Source organism: Typopeltis vanoorti, chromosome 19, assembly GCF_054136105.1.
Source record: "Typopeltis vanoorti isolate ZY-2024b chromosome 19, IOZ_Tvanoo_1.0, whole genome shotgun sequence".
Classification (NCBI taxonomy): domain Eukaryota; kingdom Metazoa; phylum Arthropoda; class Arachnida; order Uropygi; family Thelyphonidae; genus Typopeltis; species Typopeltis vanoorti.
The window spans coordinates 15,480,344-15,504,117 of record NC_143567.1 but is presented as its reverse complement, the minus strand read 5'-3'; the positions used below and the strand labels follow the sequence as shown (position 1 = coordinate 15,504,117).

Below are 23,774 nucleotides of genomic sequence, written 5' to 3'. Positions count from 1 at the left end.
TTACTGTCTTGAATTTTTTGTATTTTTGCCTTCATAACATTGGTTTTAATGGCCTGTTCTTGTGCTACAAAAATTACCGATTCTGTTTCTTTCTTTAGTGCTCCATTTCTCAACCATTGCCAGGTCAAGTTGCTGTCAGCACTGTCCTCTATTCTGTGAAGGTATTTTCCATGCAATGCCTTATTTTTCCATCTTTCAGTTCTCACTTTTACTTGGTTGGTTTTGTATTCCAATTTTTTCTCCATGGGTTTAAATAAACCCTCTTTCCTTACCTCAATTAGGAATTTTTCCGTTGTTTGCTGCAGATAATCATTTAAATTTCGTTTTTCTTCTTCAATAACTTGCTTCACTTGTAATAATCCTCTACCTCCTTTTTTGCGTGATAGATAGAGCCTATCAATGTCACTGTGAGGATTGAGGGCATGGTACATTGTCATTAATTTTCGAGTTTTTCGATCTAAATCTTCCATCTCTAGCTGGGTCCATTCAACAATGCCTGCTGAATATCTCAGAACAGGTATGGCCCAGGTATTAATTGCTTTTATCAAATTTCCAGCATTAAGCATTGATTTAAGGAGTTTTCTTAATCGTCTTATGTATTCTGCTCTGGTTCTTTCTTTGATCTTATTGTGCAGAATTTCTGATGCTTCTAAAATTCCCAAATATTTGTAGCTGTCTTCGAATTTTATTGCTTTATTTCACCGTTGAGCAGCTCGATTTCGTTCATATCTTCAAACTTTCCTCTTGTTATTCCAGTAATTGTACATTTGTCTAAGCCAAAATCCATTGATATATCTTGACTGAATATGTGCACAGTGTTTAGCAATGATCTGAGTTCATTCTCTGATTTTGCATACAGCTTCAGATTGTCCATGTATAAAAGGTGAGATATCTTTGCACTCTTTTGTACAGTTTGATAACCATGGGCAGTTTTATTTAAAATTCTAGTTAAGGGGATCAATGACAATATAAACAATAGAGGAAATAATGAGTCTCCTTGAAAGATGTCCCTTTTTATGTTTACCTCTCCAATTTCTTCTCTATTTATAACCAACGTTGTTTTCCAGTTTTTCATGCTGGATTGCAAAAATTTTTGCACGTTTTCTCTAATACCAAATAGTTCTGTGCATTTTAAAATCCAACTATGAGGCACTGAATCAAACGCTCTTTTATAATCTATCCAAGCCATATGAAGGTTGGTTTTTCTACGTTTGCAATTTTTAAGAATCGTTTTAACAATCAGCAATTGGTCTTTTGTGCCTCTTGAATTTTTGCTGTTACCTTTTTGTTCAATTGGGAGAAGAGAATTTGCTTTAAGATAGCTGTATATTTTATCAGCTAGTATGCCTGTGAGTAGCTTAAAAGTTGTTGGCAGGCAGGTTATTGGTCGGAAGTTTTCTGGGTTTGGACCTTTTTCTTTATCCTTTATGATCAAAAACGTTTTCCCTGCTGTGAGCCACTCTTCTTTGCATTTTCCTTCTAAAACATCATAAAATTGGTTAGCAAGTCTTTTATGTAAGCCTGTTAGATATTTCAACCAGTAGCCGTGTAATTCATCCTTCCCAGGTGTTGACCGATTTTTTATTTTTTTTGCTTGCTTTTGAGCCATTTCAGTTGTTATTTTCAGTTGGTCCATTTTTCGTTCTTGAGAGTTGTTCGTAATTTGTTCAATCCATTTTGCCTTGTTATCGTGCCTCTTAGGGTCATCCCATAGGTTTTCCAAACCTTTAGTGTATTTTCTTTGTCTCTGGTATTTATATTTATATTTTCTTTAAAGTTATCATTCCTGCAGCAATCAATTTTCTTGTAAAACTGGTGCTGATTTGTGCGAAACATTGAATTTTGCTTGTACTGTTCAATGCGTGCACTGTATCTTCTTATTTTAGTTGCAACTGCAACTATTTTTTGCTTCACTTCCTCTAATACTTCATCAATAGGTCGTGTTCCAGTATTATATCTCTTTATGAGGTTATTTTGGATTTTTGCATTTTTCAGCTTCTTTTCCTTAAGGTTTTTCAAATTGCTCACGTCTGCTCTGAGTTTAAGAATTTTATTCTCCAGTCAATGCTTCCATTTTGGTTCCTGAGCCTTACTGCTTTTGGGTTCACTAATCTTATATCCTAATTCAGATGTTACGACGTAGGCTATTGAGTACATAAGTTGATTCGTTTCCCCAATAGTTCCAGTAGGAATATCCCTTGCAGCTTTATTGGCCTCTTGTAAGAGTTCCTTGAGTTTTTGTTGAGGTACTTGTCTCAATACTGGAAGCCTAACTCGTTCCTGGTTGCTGTTCATTTGCTCGATAATTTTTCGTGTGAGTTCTTGTTCCTTATCTGATAGCTTCCTTTCAACTATATATATATATATATATATATATATATATATTATTATTGCACTGGAACCTCCATGGAGTCCGAAGACTCACACTCAAGATCCAGACTATCTGCACAATCTATCATACCTCTCCTTGAGCCCAGACAGAGCACTCACAACTGACTCTGGCAGCCCATCCAACAGGACAGGTGAATGAGTTTTGCTAATGACAGCAGAGAAATTAAAACCAAAAAAGAATAGAAGTACATCACAGGAACAGGGATTCAGAGAGCAGTTAATTTGAAGCTTGGTGTGAGATAGAGGCCATCCTGACCAAATATGCACACACTATTCCAGAAGTAGTAATATCAAAGCCTTATAAAAGAGGAATAATAACTTCCTTATTCCTGCCTATCAGTGTGTTTCTTAACATCTAAGTGATCCTTTGGGATATTTTGCTCACTTTTGCAGTATGCTCTCTCAACCATCCATTCACTATTGCCTGTAAATTCCTAGCTTCATCTATGAAATACATAGTTTGTGATTTTTTTCATTCTGAAGTGCATAACTCTGCACTTAGACACATTGAATTGATAATCATTATCCTTTGTCCTTAACTACTAGTCTATTTATATCATCTGGCAGGAATATAGACATCACCTTTATTAACTATTGCTCTGCTTACATCATCAGCAAACAGTCAGATATCTCATCCTGTCAAGTCATTCCCAGTATCATTAGTGATGTAGAAATTCAGCAGCAGATGAGTCCAAGTACAGCATACCTTCTGGCATACCACTGGTTACTTACCATCTCTTTGATTCAGTTCAACCACACTACTGACATCCACTCTCATGTCTATCATCAGTATCATATCCATCACCATCTGCTCAGCTTGCATAAGAGTTCCATGCAGTAGTATCCTGTTAAATGCTTTAGCAAAGTCCAACAATATTATGCCATTTCCCTTATCCAACTCAGCTGTCACCTTATTTATCAAGTAAGTAAATTACTAAGATGATTAGAATGTTGTATTCCTATTCATCAATTTCTGAATTCTGCACTTAACCAACTCTTCCAGTGCTGCTCCTGAGATATTAATTGGTTTATAATTTCCTACCTTGATCTTGAAGCCTCCTCAGAATATCAGTGGGAAATATTATCTGAGACCTCTAGGGAGTCGAGGACTCATCATGAGAGGTTATACATTCTGGCCATTATTATCCCTTAAATTCATTCACACTAGATGCACTCACTCACTGCTCTGTGAGAGAAAAATCTACCTCTTACTCCTTTCTTAACCACAAACAAACTCAACTGCCACGGATATCCCCCATGTTCTCTCCCTACCTTCGATATAATGAAAAATTTCAGTCCTCATAATCTAAATTCTATCATCTCAATATTACTATTATTATTACTATTATTACGGGCAACTCCAGGGAGTCATTAGACTCATCGAGGGAGGCCCTAAATCATATTCATCACCACTATTCGACATTCATACAGTATCTATCATACCTCGCCTTAAACTCATTCACTGTCACAGCATCCACCACAGACTCAGGGAGTGCATTCCACTCATTCACTACTCTAAAAGTAAAGAACCCAGCTCTAACACCTTTACTAACCACACTTTTGCCCAGTTTCCATGGATGTCCCCTAGTCCTCCCACAACCAGCCCTGTTCTCAAAAATATCTTCTGAATTAATTTTATAGAAACCCTTCAGTAATTTGAATGTCTCAATCATATCTCCCCTCCTCCGCCTATCAACCAATTTTTGCAACCCACAAATCCTCAACCTGTTCTCATACGATTCATTCCACAGACCTGCTATCATCTTGGTCACTCGCCTCTGGATCCTCTCCACCTCCTCCCCATCAAGAAGAAACCTAGGTGACCAAATCTGAGCACAGTAGTCTAGATGGGGTCTTATCAAGGCTCGATACAGAGGAACAATAACCTGCTTGTCTCTGCTTGTCAATGTATTCTTCAGCAACCAAGTGATTTGATGAGCTGATTTGGCCACTTTTGCAATGTGTCCCCTAAATTTCAATTCCTTATCCACCAACACTCCTAAATCTCGTGCCTCATCAATTTCCTGGAGCACGGTTCCACCAATGCAGTAAACTGCCTCCAATCTTTTCACCCCAAAATGCATAACCTTACATTTTGCTACATTAAATTGACATCCATTCTCCCTAGCCCAGACCTCCAATCTATCCAAATCATCCTGTAAAATTTTGACGTCATCTGCATTCACTATTGCCCTACCCAACTTCGCATCATCCACAAACAAATGAACTGTTCCTCTCAGATCCTTTCCTATATCATTTATGAACAAATTAAACAGCAGTGGTCCAAGAACAGATCCTTGTGGCACACCACTAGTCACAGGCCGTCTTGTGGACTCTACTCTTGAGTAAACCACTCTCTGATATCTCTCCATCAACCACCCTCCTATCCATCTCACCAACCCTATGTCCATTCCCATATGCTGCAATTTACTGATTAGAATTCCATGTGGTATCCTGTCAAAGGCCTTAGCAAGGTCCAGTAGAATCACTGTAAACCCATTACCCTTATCCAGTTCAGCCGTCACTGTGTTATAATACGTGAGCAAGTTACTGAGGCATGGCCTACCCTTCACAAAACCATGCTGTCCCCCATACAGTATCCCATTTTCTTCTATCCAATCTTGTATTTTCCTCTTGACTATTTTCTCTAAGACCTTGATAATGATTCCTGTTATGCTGATTGGCCGGTAATTTTCAACAGCAGCCTTGGAACCACCTTTGTGCCATGGAACTATTTTCCCCTCTTTCCACTCTCTTGGGACTGACCCAGTCCTGAGGCTCAAATTAAACAAAATGGTCAAGGGCACTGACAATTCTTTGGCCGCTTCACGTACGACACGAGCTGGTATACCATCCAATCCCACAGATGTATTGACATTGAGGTTCTGTAATAGACTAGTTACCTCTACTTCATTCATCACAATTCCAGTATAAGCTGTTGGTTCTTCCATTCCTGCAAAGTCACCACCTGGATGATATACTCTTGCAAAGTGCTCGCTCAGTAATTCCACAACATCGACTGATTCGGTTACCTCCCTACCCTCAGCATTTTTTAAGATCATTCTACCATGAGCATTTTTCCTTTTACTTGCAACATATTGAAAAAACTGTTTGGGATTCTCTTTAGCCTGCATGGCCAATTTCCTTTCGTAATCTGATTTTGCTTTTCTTACCACCCTTGTTACCATCCTGGCCTGAGCTTTATACTGTTCCTGCACCTGATGGTCACCCTTCTCCTTAAATTCCCTCCACAATTGTTTCTTTTTTTGCAGCTCAAGCTTAATAGTAGATGATATAACTAGTGGGATTGAATGTGATGGGTATAGTGCGTTCAGGAATGACAGAGAGAATAAAATGGGGGGAGGAGTATTGTTGATGATAGCTGATGAGCTCCAGCCAAGGAGAATAGAAGTTGAATTGCAGGATAGAGAAAAGAGCACATTTGAGGCCATTTGGTGTGAGATTGTGGCTAGCAGAACTAAATATACAATTGGGTGCTGCTATAGACCAGGTGATGGAAAAGATGGTGGTGACAGTATGCACAAGCAAATAGAAGAAATGGGTGGAAGGAGGGTGATTATTATGGGAGATTTCAACTATGGTCGCATTGATTGGAGTGAGGAGAGGACACACGGGAGGAAGGAACTGGATTTTATGCGGTTATTAAGGGATAACTATCTGCGACAGCATGTAATGGAAAATACTAGGGGTCAGAGAGTGCTTGACCTAGTAATTACATCTGAGGATTTGGCTGTAACAAATATGACCACATTGCCACCAATCGGTGAGAGTGATCATAGGGTCTTAACTTGGGAGGTGGCTAAAGGTGTAGAATTTTCAATTAAGACAGGGTACATGTGGAATTATCGGGCTGGAAAGTATGACAAACTTAGGAGTTTGATTGGTTCAGTGCCATGGCATGTACAACTGCAAGGACTAGAAGTTGATAGTGTATGGGAGGTAGTTAAGAAGTGCTTGCATGAAGCAATGGCTGACTGTATACCTAGAGTCCGAATAATAAATCAAGTAGGGGTTAAATGGATGAATAACACCATTAAGCTTGAGTTGCAAAAAAAGAAACAACTATGGAGGGAATTTAAGGAGAAGGGTGACCGGCAGGCACATGAACGGTATAAAGCGCAGGCTAGAAGGGTGACGAGTGTGGTAAGAAAAGCAAAAAAGGATTACGAAAGAACATTGGCCATGCAGGCTAAAGAGAATCCTAAACAGTTTTTTAGATATGTAGCAAGTAAAAGGAAAAATGTACATGGCAGATTGATTTTAAAGAATGCCGATGGTAGGGAGGTAACTGAATCAGTTGAGATAGTTGAGTTACTGAGTGAGCACTTTGCAAAAGTATATCATCCAGGTGGTGACATTGCAGAAACGAATAAACCAGTAGATTATACGGGAATTGTGGTTAATGAAGTGGAGGTGAGTAGTCTATTGCATAACCTCAATGTCAATACATCTGTGAGATTGGATGGTATACCAGCTCGTGTTGTACGAGAAGCAGCTAAAGAATTGTCAGTACCCTTGACCATTTTGTTTAATTTGAGTCTCGGGTCTGGGTTAGTCCCGAGCGGGTGGAAAGAGGGGAAAATAGTTCCACTGCATAAAGGTGGTTCCAAGACTGCTGTTGTAAATTACCGACCGATTAGCATATCAGGAATCATTGTCAAGGTCTTAGAGAAAATAGTCAAGAGGAAAATACAAGATTGGATAAAAGAAAATGGAATACTGTATCGGGGACAGCATGGTTTTGTGAAGGGTAGGTCATGCCTCAGTAACTTGCTCACGTATTATAACACAGTGACGGCTGAACTGGATAAGGGTAATGGGTTTACGGTGATTCTACTGGACCTTGCCAAGGCCTTTGACAGGATTCCACATGGAATTCTAATCAGTAAATTACAGCATATGGGAATGGACATAGGGTTGGTGAGATGGATAGGAGGGTGGTTGACGGAGAGATATCAGAGAGTGGTTTACTCGGGAGTAGAGTCCACAAGACGGCCTGTGACTAGTGGTGTGCCACAAGGATCTGTTCTTGGACCACTGCTGTTTAATTTGTTCATAAATGATATAGGAAATGATCTGAGAGGAACAGTTCATTTGTTTGCGGATGATGCGAAGTTGGGTAGGGCAATAGTGAATGCAGATGACGTCAAAATTTTGCAGGATGATTTGGATAGATTAGAGGTCTGGGCTAAGGCGAATGGATGTCAGTTTAATGTGGCAAAATGTAAGGTTATGCATTTTGGGGTGAAAAGATTGGCGGCAGTTTACTGCATTGGTGGAACCCTGCTCCAGGAAATTGATGAGGCACGAGATTTAGGAGTGTTGGTAGATAAGGAATTGAAATTTAGGGGACACATTGCAAAAGTGACCAAAACAGCTCATCAAATCACTTGGTTGCTGAAGAATACGTTGACAAGCAGAGACAAGCAGGTTATTGTTCCTCTGTATCGAGCCTTGATAAGACCCCATCTAGACTACTGTGCTCAGATTTGGTCACCTAGGTTTCTTCTTGATGGGGAGGAGGTGGAGAGGATCCAGAGGCGAGTGACCAAGATGATAGCAGGTCTGTGGAATGAATCGTATGAGAACAGGTTGATTATTTGTGGGTTGCAAAAATTGGTTGATAGGCGGAGGAGGGTAGATATTTTTGAGACATTCAAATTACTGAAGGGTTTCTATAAAATTAATTCAGAAGATATTTTTGAGAACAGGGCTGGTTGTGGGAGGACTAGGGGACATCCATGGAAACTGGGCAAAAGTGTGGTTAGTAAAGGTGTTAGAGCTGGGTTCTTTACTTTTAGAGTAGTGAATGAGTGGAATGCGCTCCCTGAGTCTGTGGTGGATGCTGTGACAGTGAATGAGTTTAAGGCGAGGTATGATAGATACTGTATGAATGTCAAATAGTTGTGATGAATATGATTTGGGGCCTCCCTCGATGAGTCTAATGACTCCCTGGAGTTGCCCGTAATAATAGTAATAATAGTGTTATTCATCCATTTAACCCCTACTTGATTTATTATTCGGACTCTTGGTATACAGTCAACCATTGCCTCCTGCAAACAGTTCTTAACCACCTCCCATGCACTATCAACATCCAGCCCTTGCAGTTTTACATGCCATGGCATTGAGCCAAGCACACACCTAAGCTTGTCATACTTACCAGCCCGGTAATTCCACATGTACCCTGTCTTAATTGTAAATTCGACTCCTTTAGCCACCTCCCAAGTCATGACCTTATGGTCACTCTCACCAATTGGTGGCAACATGGTCATGTTCGTTACAGCTACATTCTCAGTTGCAATTACTAGGTCCAGCACTCTCTGCCCCCTGGTATTTTCCAATACATGTTGCCGTAGATAGTTGTCCCTTAATAACTGCATAAAATCTAATTCCTTCCTCCCATGTGCCCTCTCCTCTTTCCAGTCAATGTTACCATAATTGAAATCACCCATAATAATTACCCTCCTTCCACTCATTTCTTCTATTTGCTTATGCATACCATCCCTACCATCCACTCCATCACCCGGTCTATAGCAGCACCCAATTGTATATTTTGTTCTGCTAGATTCTATCTCACACCAAACAGCCTCAAATGTGCTTTTTTCCCCATCCTGCAGTTCTATACTCAACAGTTCAACTTCTATACTCCTTGGCTGAAGCTCATCAGCTATCATCACTAACACTCCTCCCCCCTTTTTATTCACCCTGTCACTCCTGAACACACTATACCCATCGCATTCAATCCCACTAGCTTTATCATCTTCTGTCAGCCATGTTTCACTAATACCGACAACCTGTGGCCTGGAAGTGCCAACCATAGCCAAAAACTCTTCCTTCTTGTTCCTAATACTCCTCGCATTAGTGTACATGAATCGCAGAAGCCCATTTGTCCCATCCCTACTTTGATGCCTTATACTAACTATCCCATTCTGATTTGTTGTCCTTCATACTCGCTCGGGCATAATATACTCATTCATACACTCAACTGCCTCCCTAAAGTCTGCATATCTACTCTCCCCCCCCCCTTAATAAATCTAGTTTCCCTGAGTCTGTACATCCACTTCCACATCATTCATCAACACAATATAATCTGTAACTCTTCTTTGCACCTTTTCCATGGCCTCTCTATCTCCTTGGAACCCAGGAGACCAAATTTGCCCACAGTAGTCTAGATGTGGTCTTATCAAGGCCTTCTAAAAAGGCAAAATGACTTCCTTATCCTCTGAGTGCTTAACTTAGCTTGTTATATTGTGTCTGTTCACAAACACCTTCAATAAGAGATTTCTTAACACCAAAATTAAACTTTGTTTAATTTTGGTGTTAAGAAATTAAAATCCCTTGTTTCTTATTCATATTAGAATTTAAATCTGTATTCCTATTACTTTTAAAAAAATCACAACACTCCTGTTTCAGAACAAGCACTTACACACTGCAATACGAACTTACGAAGAAAGTATTCAGTATTACTAGATCTGAGAACCAGATACAGACTACCTTGATCTTCAATTTCAGTGGAAAAATTTTCTTTATACTTCCTTGCTGATTGGTCACTGACATTTGCAACACAGATGTTATTTCATTCAGTTTTGAGAACACGCTATCCATTGTTGTAATCGGCTTGCAGGCAATTTTTATGATCGGTCATAAACGGCGGTATTCTCTTTCTTGATTGTTGAAAGATTTCGATGTGTGAAAATTAACGATAATTCGTGAATATTTCCATGTTTAAAAATATGCTGCTTGGTCACTGACATTTGCTACACAGATATCATTTCCTTCAGTTTTGAGAACAGAGGATATGCCACCATTGTTATAATCCACTTGCAGGCAATTTTTATGACTCGTCATAAACAGCAGTATTCCCTTTCCCAAATGTTGGAAGGTTTCGATGTGTGAAAATTAATGATACACAGATGTTATTAGGTGTTCTGGGTCTGAGCTTTTCGACATATTCACGAATATTATTCTCCTCAGAATATTTCTACTATAAAATATTTATTCATGAAAAATGCTTAGAAAACAAAAATGATAAATTCCAGAACTTTTCGCAGAACACAGTTTGAGAAACCCTGCTCTAATGCATAGATTGAACATGGTCCAAGGACTTGAACCTTGGGGTACACCACTAATCACCTTAAAAAGACCCATGTATTGTAAAATCAATAGTATTGAGGCTGTAGTATTAAGTTTGTTGTTTTCCCTAAGCTATTTTATGCCCCTAAACTTTTAGGAGTCTCCCTACTGAGCAAATTTAGATTATTTTTTTGTAGAAAGTTTTTTCACTTGGTTATAAATTAGAAATGCCAAGAAATTATACTATAATTAATTTAATTTGCTTTTCATTAATTGCCTTAGTATTCCATAATTACGGTGACCATATGTCCTTTATTTCACTTCTCTGTCCTTTAGATTTTTTTTTTCTAAAATGGCCATTTTTGTCTTTAATTTTGTGAATTGAAATACTAAATTGAATATTGGTGCACAGCACACAGCCCATAGAAACATGAAACTGTCATTTCACCAGAACTTGCTAGTGGCACGGCATATATGGCTGCATCATCGATTGTGCATGTGTATGCATTGTAAAGTTATGTCACCAGTGAAAAGATCAAAGAATGGCGACAAAATGACGAGTCCTACCAACATAGATGGGTTGAAAATTTTAACTATTTCACAGATAAACACATATCTTTTAAAAACATGTTAAAAATAGTTGAATTTTGCTTATGTCTCCCTGGATCTAATGCCCCACTGAACAAGTATTTTCATTAGTGAACAATATGTGGACCTGTGAAAAAAAACAATTAAAAATCGAAACATTGAAAGCATGCATTTATACCAAATGCAACTTTGACACGAATATTTAACACACAAACCTGATTTATTAAAAAAAAAGTTCATTCTTGTGAAAAGTTTCAAAATTAAATTTTTTAAGTAATAATATGATTGTTTGAAATGCTATGTTTATGCTTATATTTTATAATAAATGTTATAAAGCTTTTTAGTTTTAGTGAAACAAATAAACGCAACCTGCTTTTTTTTTATATTATGATTTGTCCTTTATTTTCTCCAAAAAAATATGGTCACTGTATCGATAATGTAAAACACACATCCTTTCGGGTGCACAATACTATTATGCATTATGGGAAAGGCCACTACCCAAACCAGTTTCAACCTTTATTCAGGAACTGTTAAAGTCAGAGGATACCTCTCCAAAAACTCTAAGCAATCTAAAAGATCACTAAATCTCAGTCAGTGATCCTAATAAGGATTGCTACTTAACTCTTCACTCCTGACCAGAATTGCTCAGGACAAAAAACTTGATGCCTCTATCTATTCATTAACAGGCAAAAACCTACCACTGAGCAGAACCACTCTACTCCTCAGGAAGAAAGACTGTTTAAGTACAGGCATTCTTCAAAAACTTGGATGATCCCTCAATCAATAAGTGACCTGGAGGATCATTTAACTCATTACTCAGCAGTGGTTAAACTCAGTGACAGGCTCATCCTACCACTAAGCAGAACTGCTCATATCCCAGGGAAAAGCATCCACTGAAGTGGCCCTGTAAAAGGCCACATCAGTAGACACTATATCCACAGAAAACCACATCAGTGGGAGCCAGACTCAGAAGATCAAACAATTTTATCAAAAATATGTTTTATTAATTGCTTATATTTCACTGAATTTCAAATCAGCAAATCAGAGCACAACACACTTGTACATGTGACAGTGAGTGTTTTACTCACTCACTGTCGCGTGTACAAGTGTGTTGTGCTCTGATGATGCTGATTTGAAATTCAGTGAAATATAATCAATTAATAAAACATTTTTTTAATAAAATTGCTTGGTGTTGTTAATACTGTTAAAAAATAAGTCATGAATAACCGTCAACACCTAATCTTATCTGTTAGATAGACTCAGAAGAGATACCAAAGATGAAGTAATGCAAAATTCATATCTCATATAAAAGTAGTGGAAAAGTGTCAAGTGTTTTTTCATTTGGTTATAAATTAAATTAAAAATGCCAAGAAATTACATTCTTGTTTTATGGTATACAGGATACTATAGGATATTATGGAATACTAAGGCAATTAATGTGAAGTTATTAGCCTCTATATACAAGTAGCCTAGTCATGAAGAAACTTCATATGCAAACTTTGTTTGCTTATACATGGATAAAAGTAATCTTTTATCCATGTATAAGCAAACACGACAATATAATTTCTTGGTATTTTTAATTTAGATTATGCATACTGAGGCTCTCAGACAGGGGTCAGGAACCTTTTTGAACCAAAGAGCCATTCCACCAAAAAAATTAATTAAAACCAAATTTTGGGAGCCACAAATTCAATTTGATTTTTCCTGGTGACTCATAAGTTGCACTTAGTTCAAATTTAACTAAATTTGTTTTTAATTCAGTACTTCTAGATACCAAATACCACTTTTATGTTTGCATATAAATTTTTTATATGTTCAATAAATAAAACGACTAAGTTTGATTAAGTTTTTAATCACAAAACATGTTTAAGTAAGTATAATATTGCAAATTAGTCAGAATTTGTATTGCAAAAAGAATTAGTCCGAACAAAAATACAATATTATGTATTTTAATAGATATTTGATTGTTTTAATTTAAAATTCACTAATGAGACTTTTGATTTTGCATTTTCTCGGACAATTTACTTAAATCTGGATTGTATGTCATGCACTTTAATAGTAATTCGGCTTTCAAACTTTCATCAATCGATTTGTTCCTCTACTTATTTTTAATGTAATTCATTGAAGCAAAAAATTGTTCACAATTGTATGTTGAACTGGAAAGAGTCAAAACCCCAAAAACAGTCGCCTGGCATTTGAATAATTAATTGAAAGAATTCCAACATTTAAATATAACTTCCTGTGGTCTTTCTTCCATAGTTTCTTCATTTTCTTCAATTTGTGCTACCATTTCCTGAAGTTTTTGTACCCAGATGCTTTTATTCTGAATTTCCAGAAGCTCCATTTGTAGTTCTGCAATTGATATTCTGGGAAAAACTTCAATATCTATTAATTTTAAATTGCAATTTAACGGATGTAATAATAAATTTCATTATTTCCTGATGTTTTTTAAAATCCTGAAATCTGCTTGTAAATGAATCTAAAATTACAGTAATCATTTCAGCAAATATTTTGCAATCAACTTTTTCTTGATTTAAATTCAATCTATAATTTTTTAGATATTCAAAATATACAAATTTTTCTTCAGTAACATCTTCGAAAAACACTCTTAGTTTCTGTTCAAAGGTAAGGACTCCCTCTAGTAATTGTAAGGCTGTGTTTCCCTTCCCTTGCAACTTCAACTTTAGCTTATTAAAATGTTCTGTCATATCAAGCAAAAAAAACAAAAATTTTGTTTTTTTGCTTGATATGACAAATACCATCTCAGTAATACCATTTGGGATTACTGAGAAGTTCCGCATGATTTAAGTTATAATATTAGTGGTTAAGAAAACTGTTACTTCTTTTAAGCACTGAAAAATACATTTTAATGCTTTTCCTCTTGATAACCATCGTACAGAATGTAAATGACACTAAATCTTTATGTTGACTACCTAGTTCCTCTAAAAATGTGTCAAAAAAGTCTGTGATTCAATACCTGAAGTTGGATGAAATTGATCATTGGCACAACAACATCCATCACTCTTTTTTAGTTGTGGTAATAATCCCAAAGAATTTGCAGCTAAAGCTTCTTAATGCAATGAAATGAAACAGCTCCATGTGGAATATGAGTGGAGAATAATTTAACAAACCTCTTATTTTTCACAATCATAGAAGGCGTGCCATTGGTCGCAATGCATACTATATTATTAATATTTAGATTTTTATTCTGTAAACTTGTTAGAAGGTTTTCTGAAATATCTTGACTTGTAGTGCGTCCTTTAAGTATTAGCAGATCAAGAAGTTCTTCTTGAATACCGGAAGATATGATATATATAACCATTACGCAGCATTGTGACATATTGGAAATATCATTTGCTTCATCAACCACAATATATATAAAATCGGCAGAATTAATATCCATAATTTGCATATTTGAAACCTGCTGAAATTGTTACAATCTGTTCCTTGACATTTCTAGCTGAAAGAGGTAAATGTTTAATTTTTTTATGTATCTCGTCCTTATTTTTCATATCCTTAAATAGAATTTCAGAGACATTATACATGCAATTTTTTAGAAATTCACCATAGGTAAAAGGTGAATTTCTAAAAAATTCAGTAAAAATAAGTTTTCCTGCTTTTGCTATTTCAAGGGATAACAAAAAACTTGCCTCAGTAGTATTCAACGAAGATTTCGTCCAAGTTGACAAATTTCTTTGCTGAAGCAAGTTTTCTTTTGTAATTCTTCAATAGCTTTTTATCTATTATCACCCTCAGGATATGTTTTACTGAAGTCTAAACGTTTTCCTCGAAAATGTCATTCGACATTACTTGATTTGTTATTTTGAAGTTGTAGATGGCAAATTAAACATTGGGGATTTCCATTTACTTCTATAAATGCAAATTTCTCTATCCACATTTTATTGAATCCTCTGTTTTCTTCGATTATTTTTCTTTTTCTTGAACTCATATTAGGAGGGTTATTATCACAAATTTACTTGCAAGGAAAAATACAAATTCAACATAATAACACAATAAAAATTAATTAGTGCATAACATAGCCTCAGGGGCTCACTTTAGTGAGTATGGGCATGGCAAACCCGAGGTACCTCATGCTGGACCATGCCTTACTTCATGTAATATACATTGTTATATTATCTGTAGACTGGTCTGCTCTTCCTCCCTTGCTTCTTTCTTTCTTCTCTTCTTGCTCCTTCCCCCAAATGCTATTAGAGTATTTGAGGGGAATCTTTCCTATTTTGCTGTATCATTTCGTCTTGTGCTAACAGGACATTATCAAACACAGTAACATGATCAGGCCATCAAAAAATGTTCATACCACATCGTCCGTCGAGTGGGTTACCAAGGGATGCGTTCTGGTTTTAGGCAGAGGAACTCATTTGAAAAATATGTTACAGTCTCCCTTAGACACCACTCTGCTAGAGGAAACTCCATCAATGGGCCAGCTACCTGTTTGTAAAGGTGTTTAGGGGCAGTGCAAAGAAATGGTTCTGCAAAAGGATGGAAATGGCAACGGCACCAGGCTATGGCTTTAGGCTACTGGAACATTTTCTCTCTGACAGGGAAGGAGTTAGAACTGGTTGAGGAAGCCAAGTGCTAACGGCTAGACTTAGTCGGGCTTTCTTTGACCAAGAGGAGAGGCTCTGGAACTGTTGACCTGGATAAGGGGTGGAAGCGATACTACTCCCGACAATGAACAGACATTGTGAGCCCGACAATGTCTGTTCAGGCGGGTGTGGGGATACTCACAAGCCCCCAGCTGTCAAACTGTGTTGCTGAGTGGATCCCATTGGGGGGGACAGGTATGTGTGTGTTAAGGCTTCAGATGAAAAACCATGATTTGGCTGTGGTGCAAGCCTATGCACCTAATCTGGAGTCAGAATACTCTGCCTTCCTAGAGGAAGTGGATGCTGCTTTTGACAGGGTGGCAGACATGGAATCAGTCCTGCTAATGGGTGACTTCAATGCACATGTTGGAACAGATGACCAGACATGGAGTGGTGTGGTTGGGAGGAACGGCGCCCTTGACCTTAACGCGAATGGGTTGAAATTATTGGACTTCTGCTAGCTTGTCCATAATGAATACCTTCTTCCAGCACCGAGAAGTCCATAAGTATACCTGGTACAGGGATATACTAGAACAAAGCTCTCTGATTGACTTCTTTATAGTCTCAGCAGACCTATTTTCCTTAGTGTTGGACATTCATGTGAGAAGAAGGGCAGAACTGTCAACTGACCACCACCTTGTTGTGTGCACTCTATGGCTTCAGAAACCAGATGCTATCATCAATGCTGTTAGGCCTAAGCAGCTATACCATGTGAAATGGGAGGCATTGGAAAATGAGGCTGTGAGGAAGAATTTTGCAGATGACATTTCCTCCAGGTTCAAAGAGATTCCCAAGCATACTGCAGATGTTGAGGAGGAGTGGAAGCTGTTCAGAACAGCTGTCACTGCCTCTGCACTCTCGTGCTGTGGCAGAAAGTGGCTCGGCATGGCAACAGGCAGTGAGAAAAGGACACCTTGGTGGAACCAAGAAGTCCAAAAAACTGTCTGGGCAAAAAAGGAGTCCTACCTAACATGGCTTAGGGTCAGGTCACCTGAGACGTGTTTGCGGTATGCTGAGACAGTAAAGACAGCAAAGCAGAAGGCTTGGATATTTTTGGAGAACGATTAGACTCATCCTATGCAAATGCAAACAAATTATTCTGGCAGACCATCTGCTGCCTTCAATGGAGGAAATCGTGCAGCAAGCGCATTAAGGCCTCTGATGGTGCACTTTTAACAACCGAGAAGGATATCCTCCACAGATGGAGGGAATACTTGGAGAGCCTTCTTAACTGGGTGGCCCAGCAGTTGTGGACATCCAAGAGGTACAGATCAGGGCAATGACTAGTCTCACATCAGAAGAAGTCCATTTAGCAATAAAATCGCTAAAATCGGGCAAGGCTGCTGGCGATGATGAAATTTGGCCTGAAATGCTAAAAGCCTTAAATCAAGATGGTGTTCTCTGGCTGACTCGAGTGTGTCGGGCTGCTTAGATATCTGGGCGAGCACCAAATGGCAGACAGGCATAATAATACTAGTCTTCAAGAAGGGAGAAGAAGGATTGCAGTAACTATCGTGGCATCTCTCTGCTCAGCCTACCTGGGAAAGTGTATGCTAGGTGCTTGGAAAGATGGTACAGGAGCATAGTTGAGTCAAAGTTCCAGGAAGAACAATGTGGCTTTTGTCCTGGTAGAAGCACAACTGACCAAATCTTCACTTTAAGGCAAGTCTTTGAGAAATTGGACGTCTGCTTTTTGCAGATGACCTAGTTCTACTTAGCTCTTCCACAGATGACCTCCAGCAGATCCTAGATAGTTTGTAGCTGTTTTTGCAGACGCCGGAATGAAGATCAGTGTGGCCAAAACTGAAACATTTGTGGTCTCAAGACAACCATCCCAGTGCACTCTACATGTAAGTGGAGTCCCAATGAGGCAGGTGGAGAAGTTTAAATACCTTGGGTCCATATTCACGAATGATGAAAAATCGGACGTAGAGCTAGATACTCGAATTGGCTTAGCAAGCTCAATATTGCGGGAGCTTGGCTGTTCAGTAGTATTGAAGCGGGAGTTAAGCCAGAAGGCAGAGCTGGCTGTCTTCAATACAGTCTATGTCCCCATCCTCACCTATGGTCATGAGAGTTGGGTAATGACTGAAAGAATGCAGACACGAATCTAAGCTGCTGAAATGAGGTTCCTTCGAGGGGTTGCGGAGCTGACAAGACTCGACAGTTCTGCAATTCGGGAAACCCTCAATACTCAACCACTGCTTCTCCATGTTGAGAGATCACAGTTATGTTGGTACGGGCACCTGGTCAGAATGCCACAAGAGAGGCTCCCTCAGCAGGCCCTCTTTGCCAAGCCAGAGGGTGGGAGGCCACGTGGACGGCCAAGGACTCGCTGGATAGATTATATCCAAAACCTTGGGTGGACACATTTGGGAATCCCACCAGAACACCTGAGCTTGGTGACAGAGGATCATGACCATTTGAAGTTCCTCCTGCAGCTGTTGCCCCCACAACCCAATTAGGAAAGGTTGGCCTTGAAGATGTATGTATGTTGTGCATAACATTACCTGACACTAAATTAAACACCAGTTAGTTTAGTACCACAATAAATAAATTAACTAACAGAATATTTATTTTGACAGTTAAAATCCGTATGTATCTAAAAACTGTGATGTTTGATAGAACAGCTGATCTCTCTCTCTCTCTCTATGTTCACTGGGCATCTACAGATGCCATATGGTCACTCCGATGCTCGGTGATGTTCCACACTAGGCCTCGCCATGTAATCCTGTTGTTTGCTTTTCTGGCAGCCTCAAACTCTCTGAAGATCAGTCACTCCACACACGTCATCCATCCATCTCATTGATGGTCTACCCCTGCCTCTTTTTCAAGGAACTTTACCTTATTACTGTTCTGAGAAGTCCTCCTTCCGTCCTTTCTATGTGTCCAAAATATTTTAACTTTTTTCTGTCAATATCTTTAAGGAGCCTTAAAGTTCTACTAATCTTTTCTAACACCCATTCATTTGTATGCCTTTCAGTGTATGATATCCTCAACAGCCTTCTGTAACACCACATCTTATCTGACTTCTTTAGGTTCCAAGTCTCGCATCCATAAGTCGCTGTTGGAAAAACAACTGCATCTAAAATCCTCAACTTTGTTCCCATTTAGAGTCTCTGACTGTTGTTTTAGCCATTCCTAACCTTTTTCTGACATCTTCTGAACAGCAATTCTTCACATTAATAATGGATCCCAGGTACTCAAACTTGCTGACTTCCTCAATTCTTTCTCCATTAAGATACACTTGTTTCTCAAGAGTTTGTTTGTTTTTCCTTTGAGAACCATGATCTTTGTATTGCTAGAATTGAATTGAAGTCCTCTGTTATTACTGATCTTGTTAACTTTGTCAAGAATTAGTCCTAGTTCTTCAATGTCATTACAAAGGAGTACTGTATCATCAGCGTACCTCAGATTACTGATCAATCTACCTCCTATCGTAATTCCTGTCCTGAGCTCATCCAATGCTTCACGCATGATGTCCTTTGCATATATACTAAACAAATGAGGAGAAAGTAAACATCCTTGTCTAACTCCTTTTCCAACTTGAAGCCAGTCAGTCAATCCAACACCTGTTCTTACTGTGGCTTCTTTCTCCTTATACAAGTTGGCTATCAACCTGATAGTGTGTTGAGGAAAACCCATTCTTTTCATTACTTCCCACAGTTTCACATGCTCAACACAGTCAAAAGCTTTAGAGTAGTCTAAGAAACACATTACCAGAGGGAGTCTGAATTCTTTATATTTTTCTATGATCTGTCTAAGGCAAAGGATCTGATCTCTGGTGCCCCTGCCTTTCCTAAAACCTGCTTGTTCCTCGGGCATCTCTGCCTCAACTTTGGCCTCAATCCTATTTAGCATGATCTTTAATAAAATTTTGCTTGCATGAGATATCAAACTAATAGTTCTATAATTCTTGCATGCCCTCATATCACCTTTCTTGTGTAGTGGTATGAAAACTGACTTCTTCCAGTCTCTAGGCCATGATCCCGTCTCCCATATCCTTGTAATCAATCTATGAAACACTCTTATCTCTCCATCCCCTGTGGCCTTAATTAACCCTGCTGGGATTTCATCTGCACCTGGGGCCTTATTGCTGTTGAGCTGCTTAACTGCTCTTTCAACTTCATGCCTAAGTGGAGGTGGTTCCAAATCAAAATTTTCTTGGTGGGAGGACTCCACATTTTCTTTATCCACTCTGCTGTACAGTTCCTCACAGTATTCTTTCCATCTGTTTTTGATTTCCAACTCTTCTGTTAGTAATGATCCATTCCTGTCTTTGATGACATTCGATTTAGGCTTAAACTTGTGCTTAAACTTTAAGTTTAAGCACAAGTTTTAAGATCAATTAATTCAAATTTTCGCTGTGGCACTAGTTACCTTAGGCATGCTTATCTAACTTATGCATAAATCCAGACCTATCTGCAGTAACCCTTACTAGGCCAAACTGGCCAAAATATTTGGGAAATCTTTGTCTTGAACCTTTTTCAAGGTTCAAGACAAAGATGCATACTCTCACCATTACTATTCAACCTTTACAGTGAAACTAGAATGAAAAGATCTCTAAAAAAGTGGAATGGAGACATTAAATTAGGTGGCTGAACAATCACTAACTTATGATACACAGATGACACAGTGATAATAGCAACAAATGAACAGGAATTAAAATCCATCCTAAATCAATTAGAATGGGAAAGCTTAAGCCATGGTTTACAAATAAATCAAGGCAAAACCAAAATAATAGTTATAAACAATGCAGAAGAGATAGATGTAGAAGGAATTACCTTGGAGTGATAATAACAAAAAAATATGTAAAAAAGAGATAAGAAGAAGAACAGCACTAGCTAAGAAAGCAATGACTGATTTAACTAAGATATGGAAAGATAGGCACATCTCCAAAAAGACCAAAATTAATGGACAATGACGAAAAATATGACTGGAGAAGAGTGTTTTGGACAGAAAAACGAACAAACAGATGTATCCTAGAAGAACTGAATATCCACACAAGACTGATAAACATAACTGACAAGAGAACAGTGCAATATTTTGGACACATATGTAGAAGGGAAGGCAGCTGCCTGGAAAAAATAATCATCCAGGGTAAACCCTGTGGGAAAATAAAAAGAGGAAAACCACCCTACAGGTGGATTGACCAAATATCAAGAATCACTGGACTTGAACAAGCAATAAGAGAAGTACAGGAGAGAAAGAAATGGCAAAGCATCATCAGGAAGGTCACCAGTCCTCAGACACGATGAGATCCGAGAGAGAGACCAAACTGGCCAAAGCATTGGGAAATCTATGAGAGGGGAGGTACCGTGGCAACCTAAGAGAGAAAAGAAAAGTCCAGTTGATTGCTCAAATGACATAACCAATCATTCCATGGATTGGTCCATGGTTAGAATATCATAGCATGTCATTTCAAAGTATCAAGCGAAGTTATCTGTTCACATGAGCTCTAAATAAGAATCATGGCTTAATCTAGCATGGTATGTCAAAATCCCAAATCAAATCCTTCAGTTCCTCAGAATTCAGCTATTCAAACAATCATTAATTAATGCAAGAAGCTGATAGATGATATAATATAATATATGCAACATGTGAACACAAGTTATTTATTGTTCTATTATTAATGACCTATGTACTACATTTCTATATATTAATTTTTACTCGCATGTATATATCCAAGCTACTAGTAGATATAGATAATGAAACATGTTGGAAATACAATTAATTAATCCATATATTAATTTTGTATTAATGATAGTAAATCCCACTTATTCCAATTTCAACTTATTTTCATGAAAAAATTTATAACATATATTCTTTTCTATTATTAGATACAAGTGATAGTGAAGACCAAGTCCAATAGCTACAAATCAGAAAGGAAAGATATGGTGTGTGTTCATATGCATGAACAGTGTCAATCTGAAACGAAATATGCCATCATACTTCTTTACAGAACTTCTCTTTTGTTTGGTTGCTTATTACTGTGCTTAATCTTGACATTTTTTCATGCCAACTTTAATATCTCTTGCTATGCAGCAAGATATTTCACATCATACATATCTTAACAGTCAGTTCAACTTTCATACAGTTTCCATGTATGACAACACATGGTGCTTCACAAGACAGGACTGCTCACAAAAGACTTCTCTTGTTTGGAAGCCTTCTTGTATATAATAGTTTGTGTTTAGAATAAGTATTTAATTTGTCTTTTGTGTCCAGCACAGATGTACAGTGTGTCCTGAAGAATCCTATCTTAAATCTTGCCCTAATAAGATGTAAATGAAAACAATTATTGTCATTTTTAACCCTTAATCAAGTTTGCACTTTTTGGTAATTGAAGCAGGTACATACTCTGCATAAGATTTCCCACTTGCAGATTGCAAAAAAAGTCAAAAACAATAAAATATATTCATTGTTAACAAGCTGTTAATTTAGTATGAGGTTAATAAATTTTTGAAGGGCTAAAACCTGGAAATGTGAAGACATTTTTATTTAAGAAAATGGAAAAAGTTAGTTTCCAGACACAGGGGGAAGGGGGGGGGGATGCACTGTGGAAACTAATAATCATCACCATTAGTTTCCACAGTACACACCTCTTTTTTTTTGTTTGTTTGTTTTTTTCCAGTGTAGCATTCGACTAATTGAAAATGCTTTTATATAACAAGATTTTTGAATGCTACTGAAAGCAGTGTGACCTATTCTGCATTAGGGATTTTAAAAAAAAGTACTGTAATTCCAAAAATAATTTAAATTCTGAGAACATGCTAATTGTAGTACTGTTAAAAAAAGTTCAAACTTTTCATATGGAAGATAGCTTGCTGCCATTTTGCTGCATGTTGGGATTTTTCAATACCACTGCACACCTAATTAAGGGTTAAGTTACTAATTTCAAGTGTAATTATGTCAAAAATAAAGGATTGAAAGTCGTGTGTCACGTAATTCCTAATATGTGTATCTAAAAAAAAGGATTTTTTTTTTTAGTTTACTATTCCAACAGTATAATTTAAGTTAGTCAATATCCAATAGTTTAAGTGAAAAGCAAGTACGCATAATGGACAGTATGACTTTATTAAAATAAATTTTCCAAAATCTCATATATTGTTATGTACGACAAGAGTAGACAAACTTTGTGATACCTAACCACATAAACTTGAACCATATATTAAAATTTGATTTTAATATGTAATCTGATTAGATCTTAACCTTTGGTAGGATTATAGACAAGAAATCACAGTAATGTGGAGAAACAAAATGTTATTTAATTAAAACTAAAATATGGAGAAATAAAAAGACTAATTTCCCAGGCCTTAAATATGGTAGCTTAATATTTACTAAAATAAAGAGCCAAAAGGCTTCAGATGAAGCCTTTTGGTGATGCAAAAATTATAAAAATCAAGTGGATATTAGATCCAGAATTGCCAAACTGAAGCCTTTTAGCTCTTTATTTTAGTAAATACTTTTACACACCGACCAAGAGTTCGCTTACGAAAAATAAACCTCTCCAGCATTTCAAGTTCCTTAGTATTGAAAGAAAGTTTTTCCTCACTTAAGGTTTCTGCGTGGTCTCTGATGAAAACCAAATTGAAACAGCTGTCAGACCAGTGAAACCTTAAATGGACGAAATTAGAAAGCAAATATATGGATGCCTGGGCAACATGCATGTTTTCTAATGGTTCATGCTAGGGAGACTCATAAATGCCATGAAGTGTATTCTTGTAAGCTCTCTGGTCAACTTATTTTTACAAAACTTTCATAGTTTCTACATTCAGCTTTGAAATAATGCTGGATCTAATATTCACTTGATTTTTATAATAATAGCTTAATATTTTAAGCACATATTAATACTTTGAAAATTTAATGATTTACCACAACACAGCATAAGAAAATATACTCTTCACTGATATTTTATGATTATTATTATTATTCAGGATCTCCATGGAGTCATGACTGATCATGGGAGGCTTATCTTAAACAACACAATGTCTACTTTCCCATTCCTTAAATTCAGTGCTCTCACTATATTATCAGACAATGCATTCCATGGTCCAACCACCCTCCATGCAAAAAAAAAAAAAAAAGCTACTC

General features: G+C 37.6%; 1 protein-coding gene across 1 annotated transcript in view; it reads left to right on the top strand.

The window, feature by feature from the left end:
* The window catches only part of LOC150095877 (uncharacterized), a 710,412-nt gene extending 688,186 nt beyond the window's left edge, over nt 1–22,226 (top strand). The window contains exon 53 of the mRNA XM_090409554.1: nt 21,521–22,226. Within this exon, the coding sequence (XP_090265680.1) occupies nt 21,521–21,552 (32 nt within the window). The 3' untranslated portion in view covers nt 21,553–22,226. The remainder of the gene's footprint in view (nt 1–21,520) is intronic.
* The last annotated feature ends 1,548 nt before the right edge of the window (nt 22,227–23,774 follow it).